The sequence below is a fragment of the Sinocyclocheilus rhinocerous genome, unplaced genomic scaffold (genome assembly GCF_001515625.1).
Source record: "Sinocyclocheilus rhinocerous isolate Xijiao unplaced genomic scaffold, SAMN03320098_v1.1 scaffold1069, whole genome shotgun sequence".
Lineage (NCBI taxonomy): Eukaryota > Metazoa > Chordata > Actinopteri > Cypriniformes > Cyprinidae > Sinocyclocheilus > Sinocyclocheilus rhinocerous.
Genome location: NW_015635541.1, coordinates 2,020,790 through 2,037,976, shown reverse-complemented (window position 1 = coordinate 2,037,976; position 17,187 = coordinate 2,020,790). Strand labels below are relative to the sequence as shown.

At 38.8% G+C, this 17,187-nt stretch overlaps 1 protein-coding gene across 1 annotated transcript in view; it reads right to left on the bottom strand.

The window, feature by feature from the left end:
* Nucleotides 1-17,187, bottom strand: part of LOC107747273 (probable lysosomal cobalamin transporter) — a 103,986-nt gene that overhangs the window by 11,950 nt on the left and 74,849 nt on the right. The window contains exon 14 of the mRNA XM_016561739.1: nt 13,918-13,999. Within this exon, the coding sequence (XP_016417225.1) occupies nt 13,918-13,999 (82 nt within the window). The remainder of the gene's footprint in view (nt 1-13,917; nt 14,000-17,187) is intronic.

The window sequence follows — 17,187 nt, the reverse complement described above, 5'->3', positions numbered from 1 at the left end:
GCAAACTTTGAAATGACAAAGCTCTCAAATCTCATGTAATTGATGTCAAACCTTTACATTTAAAACTCACTCTGTTCCTCACCAAAAAAAGATGATCATATGGTTTCATAAGACTCAGAATTCAGTGCATGAGTCATATGGACTACTTTTCTGCTTTTTATTCCTTTTCAGAGCTTGACCTCTCCAGACCCCATTTATTCTATTCTATATATAGACGGACATAATAACAAGTAAACGATGAACAATTTTTTTATTACTTTAAAAGTTAGAAAGTGTTTTGTTGGCCAATAAGTTTCTTCCATGTTAGATGACACTGTGCTGGACATTGTTAATATTTCCAGGTAAATGTTCTTCAGAAGATACTGGACCCTCATTCATAATATACTATGCTATAAAAATATTTCAGTGAAACAACTGTGGCCTTCGCCTATTCTGAAAAACACATTTCCTGTATTGCATTCAACAAGCACCCTTGATAGAACTCTATCATAACAACTTATTTCTGTCCTGTCCTTCAAAATATTCATCAATCACTGACATTTGTGTAATATCTTCCTGTCTCTTCATTACAGCAGCATCTGAAGCTATAGGAGGACACAATATGGTGAAGAATCTCAACAAACCGAATGACTGGCATCTGCTGACCTCTGTGAGAACAAGGCCCAATTCATCCAGATACTGACTTAACAGTGTTTTGAAGAAATTGTATTGTAAAAAATGAGCATAAGTATCTGCCATCTTTGAGTACATCAAACATCGTTCTCTCCTGAACATCCCTGATGCTGTTGCTAGGGAACAGTCCTGACAATGAGGTGAGCACTTGATTTCTTCAGCATTAAAATATGTGCCCTGCCTTCCCATGTTAGACTTATGACCCTTATAGAATCAGATTTTCTAATGCACCATTCAACTACAACAAAGTTTACTTGTGTGTTAGGCTCTATGATTACATCATATGGCAATACTATGAAATTTAGATAAATAATATGTGAGTAAATGATTCAAAAATTACATTGTACTTCAAAAAAAATAAATAAATAAATAAAGCAGGTAGTTCCATGGAACTTGGAACAAAAAGAAAGCAGCACCATGAAACTTGTTGGTACTTTTTTAATGTTTTATGGACATTCCCTAAAAAAAAAAAAAACGTGCTGAAATATGAAAATGTCATAGGCGTGCTTGAGATTTAAGTGCCAATTTTGTTCCCTTCAGTCAAACTGAAGCCTGAGCAGATTTTGAACGTACACCAGTGAGACGGTGAATGAGAATTTAATTAAAACAGTGGATTAGAGTTTCTTAGAGTTCCTTAAAATTCTGAGAGGTTTATGAGAAAACAAATTAATGCTGAGAAATTACATTAAAGTTAATCAGGTAAAGTTGATCACAACTATGTGAATAGGATTTCCTTTTAACTGTGTAAATGTTAGAAATTCACAAATATATATTAAAAAAACTACATTAAAAATGTGTAAATGATGACAATATTTAATTTGGCAACTAAACACAGCCTTGCTGAGCATAAGAGGCTTCTTTCAAAAACATTTAAAAATCTTTCAAAACCAGAAGTTTGAACAGTAGCGTGTATTATTTAACAAATTAATAAATTTATTAGTGGAAATGAATTGGAAACATGGAATGAGGAGTTTCCATAGGACCAATTGGAAATAAAGTTCTAGCTAGCCAATCAACTAGCTTGATTAGTCTCATAATTTTAATAAGACATGGATTCCTCAATACTGAGGTTCACCAGATATTTTAGGATTTTGTATATTAAATGTCGAAGTGCAAACTTTGAAATGACAAAGCTCTCAAATCTCATGTGATTGATGTCAAACCTTTACATTTAAAATTCACTCTGTTCCTCACCAAAATAAGATGATCATATGGTTTCATAAGACTCAGAATTCAGTGCATGAGTCATATGGACTGCTTTTCTGCTTTTTATTCATTTTCAGAGCTTGACCGCTCCAGACCCCATTTATTCTATTCTATATATAGACGGACATAATAACAAGTAAACGATGAACAATTTTTTTATTACTTTAAAAGTTAGAAAGTGTTTTGTTGGCCAATAAGTTTCTTCCATGTTAGATGACACTGTGCTGGACATTGTTAATATTTCCAGGTAAATGTTCTTCAGAAGATACTGGACCCTCATTCATAATATACTATGCTATAAAAATATTTCAGTGAAACAACTGTGGCCTTCGCCTATTCTGAAAAACACATTTCCTGTATTGCATTCAACAAGCACCCTTGATAGAACTCTATCATAACATAACTTATTTCTGTCCTGTCCTTCAAAATATTCATCAATCACTGACATTTGTGTAATATCTTCCTGTCTCTTCATTACAGCAGCATCTGAAGCTATAGGAGGACACAATATGGTGAAGAATCTCAACAAACCGAATGACTGGCATCTGCTGACCTCTGTGAGAACAAGGCCCAATTCATCCAGATACTGACTTAACAGTGTTTTGAAGAAATTGTATTGTAAAAAATGAGCATAAGTATCTGCCATCTTTGAGTACATCAAACATCGTTCTCTCCAGAACATCCCTGATGCTGTTGCTAGGGAACAGTCCTGACAATGAGGTGAGCACTTGATTTCTTCAGCATTAAAATATGTGCCCTGCCTTCCCATGTTAGACTTATGACCCTTATAGAATCAGATTTTCTAATGCACCATTCAACTAAAACAAAGTTTACTAGTGTGTTAGGCTCTATGATTACATCATATGGCAATACTATGAAATTTAGATAAATAATATGTGAGTAAATGATTCAAAAATTACATTGTACTTCAAAAAAAATAAATAAATAAATAAAGCAGGTAGTTCCATGGAACTTGGAACAAAAAGAAAGCAGCACCATGAAACTTGTTGGTACTTTTTTAATGTTTTATGGACATTCCCTAAAAAAAAAAAAAACGTGCTGAAATATGAAAATGTCATAGGCGTGCTTGAGATTTAAGTGCCAATTTTGTTCCCTTCAGTCAAACTGAAGCCTGAGCAGATTTTGAACGTACACCAGTGAGACGGTGAATGAGAATTTAATTAAAACAGTGGATTAGAGTTTCTTAGGGTTCCTTAAATTTCTGAGAGGTTTATGAGAAAACAAATGAATGCTGAGAAATTACATTAAAGTTAATCAAGTAAAGTTGATCACAACTATGTGAATAGGATTTCCTTTTAACTGTGTAAATGTTAGAAATTCACAAATATATATTAAAAAAACTACATTAAAAAAGTGTAAATGATGACAATATTTAATTTGGGGGAGAAATATCTCTTCAAGAGTGAAGCCAAAACATTTTAAAATTATTTATCACCCGGAACTGATAATTCTGTCATTATTTATTTACTCACTCACTCATGTCATTTAAAAAAAACCGTTGTTTTTTTTTGTTTTTTTCAAGAAAAAAACATTTAGATATTTTAAACTTCTATACTGTATTCCAAGCCTCCTGGAGCCTAAAGTCAACTCTTGTATGACTTTTTTAAGACTCTATATATAATGCACACGTCATATGGATTAATATTATGGTGCATTTTCTGAGCTTGACAGACCTACTAATCAACATATTCCACATTGTTTGAAAAAGGGCAATATTAACATCTCCATTTCTATTCCATGGGGGAAAAAAGAAACTCAAACTGTTTGAATTAACACAAGGATGAGTAAATAATGACTTTTTTGTCATTTTAAAGAGAACTAATCCTTTTCACAGTAAGACTAAAGTATTTTAATCTGCTTTTGAGTGTCTGAAAATGCCTAATAATTTAACAGAGGAATAAATATTTAAATCTTTATTATTTATTTTCTTACTCGTTTCAACAGCGCTCGGAGCTCTTATGATCGTGCCGTAAAAATCAACAGGATATATTTTTCCAAACAAACCACATCTGTGCATTTGCTGAGAGCCAGACGAGCATCATGCGTTCATTAGACCATGGTTAGAAATCAATCTGACAGGATGAGGAAATTTATGCCTGGCCGACTGGAGGGGAAAGCAGAATATTGTAAGTTTCATTTTAATTTGCGGCTCCTGAATCAATTGGCACACCAAGTGACTTGGTGGATGGTAGCCATGGCAACAACACTTGATCCTCCCGATACACTGCATATATCTGAACTAAAATGAACAGATATAATATCATTAAATGAATGCAAAGAGACAGACAGGAAGATAGACATGCAGGAGCAAAAATAAATCCGAAAAACGAGGGATTGTGAAAATAAGGGAGATCAGGAAAACAATAATGCAGTTGCCTGTTGAATGCATAAAAAAGCACATAAAGACACGAGCGGTGCCTTTTGTCAAATGAACTCCATAGCTGTGCGTTCAGCAGTTCAGATGACTTCAGCAGCGGTTTGAACTCAAATTCTGAATGCATAGCAAGATCCCATGAATCCCAGCTCCTGTTTAATTGACACTAAGGGTGGGCGGTATGACCGAAATCTTATATCACAACATGACTAATTTTATATAACAGCATCAGTATGTATGTGTTTTCTGCTGGTCTTGTGTAACTTGAGTTAAAAACACAGTAAAAAAGCTACATTATTATAAAATAAATTAATAGATGTTATTATAAAATAATAACTTAAAATAAAAAGTGATTTATTATCAATATTGGAAACCGTTTTTGCTACTTAATATTTTTTTGGAACCTGTGATACTTTTATCAGGATTATTTGATGAATAAAAAGTAAAAAAGAACAGCATTTATTTAAAAAAAGAAATCTTTTGTAATAATATACAATACACTACCGTTCAAATGTTTTGGGTCGGTAATTTTTTTTTTTTAAGATTTATTTTCAGCAAGGATGTGTTAAATGAATAAAAAGTGATGGTAAAGACTTATATTGTTGTTTCTATTTCAAATAAATACTGTTCTTTTTAACTTTTTATTCATCAAAGAATCCTGAAAAAAGTATCACGGGTTCCCAAAAAAATATTAAGCAGCAAAAACTGTTTCCAACATTGATAATAAATCAGCATATTATGTTAATAAATCAAAATGATTTCTGAAGGATCATGTGACACTGAAGACTGGGGTAATGGATTATGAAAATTCAGCTTTGCATCACATGAATAAATTATATTTTACAGTATATTAAAATAGAAAACAGTTATTTTCAGATGTAATAATATTTCACAATATTCTGTATTTTTCTAATATTTGAGAAGAAATGTCTTTAAATAACATTAAAAATCTTACTGATCGAAACTTTTGAAATATATAACAAAATTATTTTAAAATAATATATTATTTTATACTTTATTTATGAAATTATAAAATGTAATTTATATATGACTGAAAATAAGAACAAACATATAGATTTTATATATTTAATTATAAAGTGTGTGTCAGTTTTATACGTAAAGTGTTTGTTTTTAAGATTTATTTTCAGCATTTTTGCCTTTATTGTAATAGAACAGTGAGTAGACAGGAAGCAAAGTGGGAAAGGTCCAAGAGCCAGGACTCAAACTCAGGATGCTCAAAGTGCAACGGCAAATGGCTGTAATATAACAAAGAGTGAAAAATTTAAGGGGGTCTGAATACTTTCCGTACCCACTGTATGCTATAGAGTTTAAATGTAAAGTTATAAAAATATGCACAACTGCACAAAACAAATACAGACACTAAACTCTCATTGGATGCCATATTCAAAGCCATAAAATAGTCAAAATGCATACATCTGTGATTGCACATGAACTGAAGTCTATATAAATGTGTGAAGATGCAATGTTGCCTAGCAACCATACGCAACTAAACTCTCAACACAACACCCCATAATAACTAGTTCTGCCACGTTTTGACTTGTGTAGAATATGTCATGCTCAGTATTTTCACATTTATCCGTATTTCCCTCTCAAGTGAAAATAACGTAAAGCAGTCCTGCACACAACCAGCAACACAAATATATCTTCCTCCATACAGCACAACCGCTACCGGATGACACATGTCTGCCGTCGCACGGTATATCCCATCATGCCGCCTGGCACTAATTGACACTCTCCATCACTCAAACACAAAGCACTTCCTCCAGGAGCTTGAAGGACAACCCAACCCCGGCATTATTGCCAATCCAAGCTGTGCTCTGTGAAGCAGGACTCGCCTCTTGCTCTGTCGACTTGAGGCGTGAGAGTGGCGGGGTTCGAGAGCACGGGTCGGGCCCTGCGGGGAGAGATGCTCTCGGTTGGATACAGCGCCCTCCCTGTCGCATGTGTTCTCCCTGCTTGACACTTCCTCCCACTCACGCCTGGTTGTGCAACGGCTGTTACGCAAGATAGAGCAGCTTCCAGAGTGATGAGAAGACTCGGGTTACTGCACAAGAGGGAAAGATCTGGCAGAGCGAGAGGACTGCAGATGAAAAACGGCAACAAAAGGAGAGCGAGTGAGCAAAAGTCGATATTATTCAATTCTTTCATCTACAGGCCAGCTGGCAGGGCGGGTTTTTGCTGCAGGTCAACAGGTATGAGAGGACGAGCACACGTTGGGGCCAGGAAGCTCAGATTCTCATCAAGGGTCTCAAAGTGACAGTTGATATGCTGAGAGAAGAGTCTGGAGAGAATTGGGGAAAGGACTGAATTGATTACTCATTCAATTACAATAATTAAGCGGCTACTTGAGGCACTCTGTTTTAACATGCCTTTTGTCATTTATTACTCTTTAAAAGAGGAAAAGAGAAGTCCTTCATTTCTCTTCAAGACAAAAAAGAGCTCAACAAGGGACACTTTTGTGTTCATGAGCATCATATTAATCACTACAACCATCAGCATCCGAACCACTGGGGGAAAATGAGCTGCATTTTTTGGCCAGCACACAAAAAGAGCCTGAAATGATTAAAAGATGAAAGGTGGTGCTCAGCCTTTAGGCAATATTACACATTTTAGATTTTTTGATTACTTTTAACCTAACTTGTTTATCACATTGATTTGATTAGGACAGTCTTGTATCATATTGATATAAAAATACAAAGAAAAAGAAAATATATTCCAATCTTTGTTATCAACAACATGCAAGTGCATTAAACATTACATTGCATCAGGGTTTTGAAAACTAGTACTTGCGAAGGAACTGTGTGTGTGTTTGTGGGGGGGGGGTTGGGTTTGATAAATTGATAAAAAAGCTAATAATTAAATCTTAAAAAGTTAAATAAAAAGAAAGGAACACTTTCAAAATAAAAACTATTTAAAATAAAACACTTACTAAAAAGAGGAAATATTTTATTTGTTAATACTCTGTGGCCACTTTAAAATGTAAAACATTTAAGAAATGATTTTATGAATAACATGCTGCAATTTTGAGAACATTATGTAATCAAGTAATCAATGAAAAAGTCACTATAGTCTGATTATGAATATTTTAAAACATAATATCACCTAATTAAAAGTATTTTCTGATTACGTAATCCGGACTACATATAATCAGTTGGATAAGCCACACTGAAAGCAAAAATAGTCAACATATAATATAACATAACATAACATAACATATAATATAATAATATGCAAACACCTGTGAATGAAGTCAACTAAATTAACTCAAAATTAAATATTTCATACATTTGTAAAATTAATGTAGAAGTACATTTCAATATTTTTTCTTTAGATTTAAATATTTGTCCCTATACTGTAAGTGCCAACCATCTTATGTGTATGATTAACATGAACTTAATGAACACTAATTCATACAGTAGCCCAAATATCAAGCACACTTCATTTGTTACAGCTTGACTATCCTTCATCTGAGTGGCTGCTGAATGATGGTTATATGAATGACCTCCACGGGACATTATATAGCCATAAATCATGTCATCAATAACAATCGTTTACACTGACTTCCTAAACCAAGCTGGCCAGCTCTCGGCAACATTAAGTGGATCAAAAATGGTCCCTTTTTGGAAAATAAACCATTAGCCTGTCCTATTATCCAGAACAAAGACAACAAATCTGACTTCACTGCAATGATCTGAGAAATCATTTGGGGTGAAAAACAGCCGCCTCTCAGCTAGAGCAACTCCAATCACAGAAATCAAACCCTGATAATGAGGCGAGAGTCTCAATATCAGAGGCAACCACAGGAACAGTCAAATATTTGTTGTGATACGCCATCTGGAGAAAGAGGAAGACAGATGATTCAGAAATGAAAAAAACAAAAAAACTAAATAATAAGCATTTTTGTCGATTAAGTCATACCACAAACAAACTGCTGAGAGCTTTTAATTCCACTCAGCATGCCTAATGGATTCAAACCACAGTAGAGGAAACTTTGTTAAGATAAAATGAGCTAATATCGGGGAAAATTTCAAATGCTTCCAGATTGATGTAGATTGTCAAAAACCGTTTACTGCACCATGTTTTTTTCCGTCCATTTTGCCAAAAGCTGTATCATACTGATAGTGAACAGTAATTGTAATAAAAGCAAATGGAAATCACATCTCCCGCTGTGAAGCGACGGAGAGTCCCGTGCTAATGGACGGTGTACAGCTTGTCTTGCGCTGTTCTATCTGAAAACATTAATGAGGCGTTTTGCTGATGACGGGTAGGTGGCAGAAACACAATGACTGGGCTCCTCTGACCGACCGCAGATGGGAAAAGGCCAAAACCCACACAAACAGATTGGGAGGCTGTGCTGGTTGGCAAGCAGACGGCTTAAAACTACGCTGGTTCTAAAGTGCGAGTCAACTGGAGATGGATCAATTTCGGGTGACCCGCAGAGCAACTTCTGTTGCACAGATTTATCCTCCATTGTGCGAGACAGCGCCTCATTTTGGCTTTGAGAGACTTAATTGGGTTATGATACAGAGCATTGTTTGAAGGAGGCATATGGAGAAGCATTCCCACAGGCACAGACTAATGCAACGCAACTGATTTCTACTGTTTTTTTTTTTGTTCGGCTTTTTCTGTCATCTTATCATTAAAGGTATTTGCTAAGGAAAACATCACAATTACTGTTGCTCATAGCAAAGGTGAGAGATTTGAACAGCGTGTACAACTCGTGGCGTTTGTGCTACAAACTTGAATGATACTTCAAATCATGCGGCTTGTTGAGGTGTGCTATTACTGTTCAGAGCAATCTGACTTTTTCTTTTCACCTGGCAGGCGATAAAATGAGTGGCATTTACTTACACTGAAGGGATCTGAGCCGTAACAGTTCAGAAACATGCTAAAAACCATTCAGAACACTGCAGCAACTGTGTAGCAACCACCTAGAACACCCTAGCAACAGCACAGAAACATGCTAAAAAACAAATGACCTTAGCAGCCACCTAGAACACCCTAGCAACAGAATAATCATGCCAAAAACCATTCACCTTAACCACCTAGAACACCCTAGCAACAGTGTAGAAACATTCCAAAAACAATTTAGCTTAGCAACTACCAAGAACACCCTAGCAACAGCACAGAAACATGCTAAAAAACAACTGATCTTAGCAGCCGCCTAAAACACCCTAGCAACAGCGTAGAAACATTTCACCTTAGAAACCACCCAGAACACCCTAGCAACAGCACAGAAACATGCTAAAAAACAACTGACCTTAGCAACTGCCTAGAACACTCTAGCAACAGCACAGAAACATCCCAAAAACAATTAATTAATTAATGGCTGCGTCCGAAAGCCTAGGCAGCTGACTTGCTGCCTCGCTGCCTTATGAGGCAATGACTTTGCAGGCAGCGTTTTTGCACAAAGGAACCTCATGAAACTGATTCCGGACAGGCTTCTGAGGCAGTGTAACGGTTTAGTGATCTACAACAAACTAGAACGAGTTTTAGTGATAACTAAACAAATATTTGATTACTATAATACTAATTTCTTACTAGAAATAACATCAAAAGTGCAAAACGTTAGTCAGAAATATACATTTACACACAAACTGACCACCAAACGCAACTTTCAGACGCCATCTTTATTTTTTAGCTCAACCATCACGGAATGGAACGCACAGGATTGTGGGATATCAAAGGCAGCGAAGGATACATCTATGCTGCCTTCAAAATTCGATCAGAAGAAGGTACCTCCGGAGACAGGACGTTAAGCAGAATTTGGATATGGACGTGCCTTGCTGCCTTCCCGCCTTGGAATGCTGCCTCCGAAGGCAGCATTTTAGAGCTTTCGGACGCAGCCCACCTTAGCAAGCACCAAGGACACCCTAGCAACAGCATAAAAACATTCTAAAAACAGTTCACCTTAGCAGCTGCATAGAATACCCTAGTAACAACAGAAACATCCCAAAAGCACTTTACCTTAGCAACCACCTGGAACACCCTAGCAACAGCATAGGAACATAGAACAATAGAACAGAAACATGCCAAAAATCATTCAACACACCTTAGCAACTACCTACAAAACCCTAGCAACAGCATAGAAACATGCCAAAAACAATTCACCTTAGCAACCACTTATTAACCCTAGCAACAGCATAGAAACATGCCAAAAAACAATTCACCTTAGCATCCACTTAGAACACCCTAGCAACAGCATAGGAACATGCTTAAAACAATTCACCTTAGCAACCACTTAGAACACCCTAGCAACAGCATAGAAACATAAAAACATTTGGAACACCTCAGCAACTGCGTAACAACAACCCTAGCAGCCACTTATAACACCATAGCAGCAACCACATATAAAATATGCCAAAAAACATTCAAAACACCTTAGCAATTACCTAGAAAACCCTAGCAACAGCATAGAAACATGCCAAAAACAATTTACCTTAGCAACCACTTAGAACACCCTAGCAACAGCACAGAAACATACAAACATTCGGAACACCTCAGCAACTGCATAGCAACAACCCTAGCAGTCACCTATAACACCCTAGCAGCAACCACATATAAAATATGCCAAAAAACATTCAGAACACCTTAGCAACCACCTAGAACACCCTAGCAACAGCATAGAAATACAGTACGCTGCCGGAACTGTGAGAGTGAGTTTTGAACATTTTCTTCAGAAAATGTAAACTATCTAGCTAATACGATCACTTTGCAGCTGAAGTCAGCTCTAACATGACCTGAATTTTTAATAGCAGCCGATAAAAATAGAGAGCAGAAGAATTTCTTAGTCTGTCAGTCTGATATTCTAGCACAATCTGGGGACCTGAAGTGAGTGAGAAGCAATTAGCAGGTGGAATCTAGCCCAGCATAGAGAGGTGCATTTTAAGAAAGGTTACAGCTGATGGGGGACACGTCTTAAGGAAATTAAGGAAGATTGGCCACTTCTTTTTGGTTCACTGATCCAATTGCATATTAATATCTTTGATTTCATTATTATTCCAATATCCTCCAATGTGATTGGAATGTAATATCGGAGTGCCCTCCTCTGGATGGAAAACAGTATCATGGCTGCACTCTCAGGCTGGATGGCAGTATATCAAACCATAACCAATCCGATCCGAATCCACCGTGACATTTCGGAATAACTTATAGCTCCATTTCCCAGGTTTTGAAGTTGATCTTGTAAAAAATGTGTAAAAAACACACTAAGAGACAGACCTGGTATTAAGTTAACTAGATGTTAAAGAGCTTAAAATCACTCATCACAATGCAGAGCACAATATCACGCTGTTAAAACACTAAATCAAAGCTTTTACAGTAAATCCCAACATTGTTTGGTATTTTAAGCCGCCTTTTTTCTCTTCTGCCATCGTGAGAATAAAATCTCTGAGTGCAGTGTCTATAATATGTTGATCTAGATTCCGCCTTGTGTGCTGCACACTCAAAACACACGGATCTATCTGCAATTAACCGCAAATGTATGGTGGCAATTAACCTTATTGATCGTAATTAACACATTTGCTGGTTTAAGCCACAAATTTTACAGCATTTTAATTAATGTAGATCTCCCTCCGACAGACTGTTATTTGCCGTCTCACCCTTCCGTAATGAACACAGAGAAAAGCTGCAAGGGTCACGTTCAGCAGGCACGACATTTAACTTCACATCTTTGTATTATCAAGACTATTTACAGTCTTTCCTCATTGACTGATCACACAAAACCAAACACTTGGATACATTCAGATACAGCAGTACAAAAAAGCAATGGTCCGTCACACCTGAAACAATTTTGATCTCCTATTCAGATTCTGAGTCTGTCTCCTGCTGGTTTACGATTTCATCTCACATCTAACGTCATTAATACTACTGCTTCTTCTTCATGCTGTCTTCTGCAAAATCTATTTCGTTCTATTTACTGAGTACTCTGCTCATCTCTTCATAACTGACGTACAAATACATATTTAGGACCGTTTGGATCGGGACTGATATATATAGTCAAACTTCTATCTGCATGGCCAGCACTGTAATCGAGAAAACAAGCAAATATTAGTTTGTTGCATATATAATAGGCGAGAACAGAGCACAACAGTAGGGTTCCAGAAGTAAAAATCCTGTTTATTTTCTCCATAGAGAAACTGATGCTGAACAATAACAAATAAACCTTTCAAAACAGACCTGCTATGAGCTCTGAGGTTGTTACTGGGTGATGTACGCGCATGTAAGTGCGATTTCAGTCGAGTTTAATTGCAAAATTCCCAGTGAAGAACTAAACTACCCATAATTCTGAAGACACCAAATGCTGTTACCATGAAAATGTAAATTGTGGCAAGAGATTCACTCCCATGAAGCACTGAGAATGATGTAACTGAGTCTCACAAACCACTTGCATACAAATGACTATTTTGCAATAAACTAATAAAATATTTATTTTATATTTATACATTTATAGTTTTATCTTGTACTATCAGTTTTGATTCAGTTGCGTAATTCACAGTGTTTCATGGGATAAGTTGATACACAATACACAGACATATATACACTACTGTTCAGAAGTTTGGAGTCAGTAAGATTTCTTTAATGATTTTTAAAGTCTCTTAAGCTAATCAAATCTGCATTTATTAGATCAAAAATACATTAAAACAGTAATATTGTGAAATATAGCATTTTAAAACAGCTGTATATTTATTTTAATATATTTTAAAGTTTATTTTGAACTTATATTTTGAATTTTTTAATTAATTTATTTTAATTTGTTTTTGTGATGGCAGTCCACTTCAGTCTTTAATGTCACATGATCCTTCAGAAATCATTATAATGTGTTGATTTTGTGCACAAGAAACATTTCTTATTACTATCAATCTTGAAAACTGGTTGTGCTGCTTAATATTTTTTTGTGAAAACCGTGATACATTTTTTCATGATTCTTTGAACAGCATTTATCTGAAATAGAAATTATGAAATATAAAGATATACAAGTGTTTACTGTCACTTTTGACCAGTTTAATCTGTTCTTGTGAATAAAAGTATTAATTTCTTTCAAAAAAAGACCAAAAACTTTTGAACCTTACTGAACCCAAACTTTTGAACAGTAGTATATCTTTTGTCCTTTTCAAGTTTTTACTGTGGTCATTCATCTCAGAGTTGGTTTAGTTCATGGCTTAGAAATCTTTACTGATTTTTTTTTTTAAATCACAATGAAGAAAATGAATGGGAACAATATGAACCAAGTGTGAAAAATGTGGGCAGTTACAGTTGCACTCCACAGCCACAGACTCTTTAAATGGCCAATACACTACCCTTTTTTCCCTGAAGTCCACTTACTGTATAATGTTAGTCAAGACTTCTTGCACAAAAAATGCATAAACGCGTATATATATTAGCCCCTTAGAATTTAACTGGATGCTTTTGCTACTGTACATTTAACACCTCCATATGTAAATGACCTCTGTAATAACTGGCTTCTTTGCTGGGAAAAAAATTTAATCTTCAAATAGGCAAGAAAAAACACTTTCCATGATACAACCTCTTTAAAACTCCTCACCAACCATTCCGTATGGTATGGTGAAGCGTTATCCACTGAAGTCGGTCACTCTGTGGGTGATAAAGAATGACGGTCTTACCTTCAGGAGCGTCTGCGTCACATATCTTAGTGATGGCAGCGGTGTGATTGTCCTGTGATGGGTCTGCTGTGGGTAGCGTGGTCTGGGGACGAAAATAAACTCAATAAACCCAATCTGATCAATGGAACAGGGCTCTAAATGCATGCAAGTTAAACATACGGAATATGCTTTAGCTTTTTACGTAAGCACATGTAAGACATTACCACTGTGATATGGTATTTGTGTTTTTTCACGTTCACCTAATAACTAACTTAACAAATTACAAAGCAGTTTTGTGCACATTACTTCAGTATAAAAATCTTATTCACTTACCATCCACAATCCAGTTTAACCAGCTACTAAACATTAGAATAGCCATGCTGTATTTAAATTAAGTCATTGTCATTTAAATTAGACTCATTACACTGCATATTAACAAAATGTACTCGGTTACTAACGTAACCTCGGTTCCCTGAGATACGGACCGAGTACTGCGTCTGTTTAAGACGCTTTATTCAGTACAGCCTCGGAACTCACTGAGGGCCAAGAGCGTACATGCAGGCAAACGCCAATCACTGGTTGTCATACGACAGAGTGCCCTGCTATGCAGAAAGGACCAGCGCCTGTAAGGAGCATACAAATAGCTGATCCGACCGCCTGAACGGGGCGGAACGCTCAACATAGACTTTCAGCGCTCTGATGGGACAGAGTAAGTTCAACTCTTGGTCTTGCTCAGAAGGAGGAAGCGCCGATAGACCTTTTAATAACGCAGTGTAACTGCACGGCCATTGGTTCGTGCAGTGTATTAAAAATTAACCATTGGCTCGGCAGCGGAGCTGCACAAGCCAACGGCGGTAAAGCCTGCCAAAGCCCGCCAGAATGGGCGGGGTCATCTGGCTATATAAGCGGCACATCGCCATGGGTGGGGCTCACTGATAGCACCTGCAGATCTCCCATACGCTTTACCGATGCTAATGATAGTAGCAGAGCAGTCTTAAGCGTCAGGGGACGAAGGTCAACGGACTGTAGAGCCCTCAACACCGTGGGCAGGTTCCATGTAGGGACGGTGACAGGGCGAGGTGGGTTGAGCCTCCTAGACCCTTTCAAAAAGCAAACAACTAGGTTGTTCCTGCCCACTGACTGGCCAGCTATAGGAGTGTGTGAGGCTGCTATGGCTGCTACATAGACCTTGAGCGTGGAAGGGGCACGACCCTTATCCCACAGCTCCTGCAGGAAGGACAATATCAGAGATATTCCGTATCTCAGGGAACCGAGGTTACGTTAGTAACCGAGTACGTTCCCTATCGATCCTTCACTCATACTGCGTCTGTTTAAGACGCTTTGGGGAACCAGTACAATCCCGCCGTGCTATGCTAGAGGAACGACTAATACTTGAACTTGCCTTAAGCACCCAAGGGGGCCCAGAGGCACCAAGTATTTTGCAGGGAAGCCCCGCAAAGGGCAGTAGGGCTAAATTCAGAGAGGTCGGCCTAGCCTTGTATCATCGTCCCGAAATAATTCAGTACAGCCTCGGAACTCACTGAGAGAGTAAGTTCAACTCTTGGTCTTGCTCCGAAGGAGGAAGCGCCGATAGAGTTATCACCTGTGCTCTAAATGGAGTAGAGAGCACTTTAGGTACATAACCGTGCCTTGGTTTCAGGACGACCTTAGAGTCGTCGGGCCCGAATTCGAGGCAGGTGGGGCTCACTGAAAGCGCCTGCAGATCTCCCATACGTTTTACCGATGCTAATGCTAGTAGCAGAGCAGTCTTAAGCGTCAGGGGACGAAGGTCAACGGACTGTAGAGCCCTCAACACCGTGGGCAGGTTCCATGTAGGGACGGTGACAGGGCGAGGTGGGTTGAGCCTCCTAGACCCTTGGGGGTGCCATATCGTTCTGTTTGCCTGAGAGAGGAGGTCTGAACAGCCGTTTCATGAAGGGCTTGGTTCAGGTGCCTGAGATCGAGGATGGGCGACCATTGCCATCCTTTTTGGGGACGAGGAAAATAGCGGCTGCGGAAGCCTGACTCGCTTTGAGCTGGGGAAACCGTTTCTACGGCTCCTATCGCCAGCAAATTCATCACCTCGGAGCGCAGGACGTGCGTGTCTTTGCCCTAACCGAGGTGGGAACCACGTCGCTGAATCACGGGGGTCTTCGAGCGAATTGCAGAGAATAACCTCGTTTTATTATCCCCAAAACCCAGTCTGGCACTCTGATAATAATCATTAGTGACAGCATTCCCTTATAATCCGCTTAAAAAGATCAAACCACTCATAGACTGATGATATTTATGTGTAAACACTCAGGCAGATCAAAAGTGCTGCGCGCATTCTCTCAGATCCGCTCGTGGCGTACGAGGGGAGGGGCGGGGCCGCCTTCATTGAAGAAGACGAGCCGTGAGCAAAGCAGAGCGAGACATGAACTCTCGTAGTGAGAGCGATATGTCTCAGCGAGCGCAGCCTCAGCGTGGCCGTGGCCCAGGCGAGAGGCGCATTCAAATACGAAGCTGTCACCGATATTGAATCATTGGTGACAGCGTTCTGCTCCGATCCTCACGTGTAAACACACTGGCGGATCAAAGAGCTGCGTGGAGAGTGATGCATGCGGGGGCTTGCCGGTGTTAAATCACTCATGCCTGATCGCTCATCACCGCAAGTTCGCACTGATCCTCACGTGTAACACACACTGGCAGATCAAGCACGCATATGATGTGTGCCAGCATGAATTGCTCAACCTGATCGCTCAACCCGCGAGCTCGCCGTTGCTTCCTCCGAGGTAACTGGGAGGAGAGAAACATGAGAGCAGGGAGACGGGGCCGCCTTCTGCGAGCGAACAGGGGCAGACTGCTTTCATGGTAAAAGCAGCCCGTCTCTGTGAGCGCAGCCATAGCGACACACACACAGACCAATTTGAAGCTGTCAGTGACAGCGTTCCGCTTCGATCAACCTAGGAAAATAGAGCCACTCAATGTAAAGAGGGGCGCTGATCTTCACGGATCGAAGCGCAGCGGGGAGAGCTCGCTGAGAGAGGAGAAACGGGAGGGCGGGGCTGCCTCATTGAAGGCGGTCCGCAAGCGGAGAAGAGCGAGATTCATGCTCTGAGTGAGCATTCTGTCTCAGTGAGCGCGCAGCTCACTGCCCTTCTGCGGCGGATCAAAGCGCAGCGGAGAGAGCAAGCACGCGGGTACAGTGCCGGCATGCGAACGCTCAGACTGGTTGCTTAATTCCCTGACTCCATTGTTTCTCTCTCCGAGGCTCGCTGAGAGAGGAGAAACGGGAGAGCGGGGCTGCCT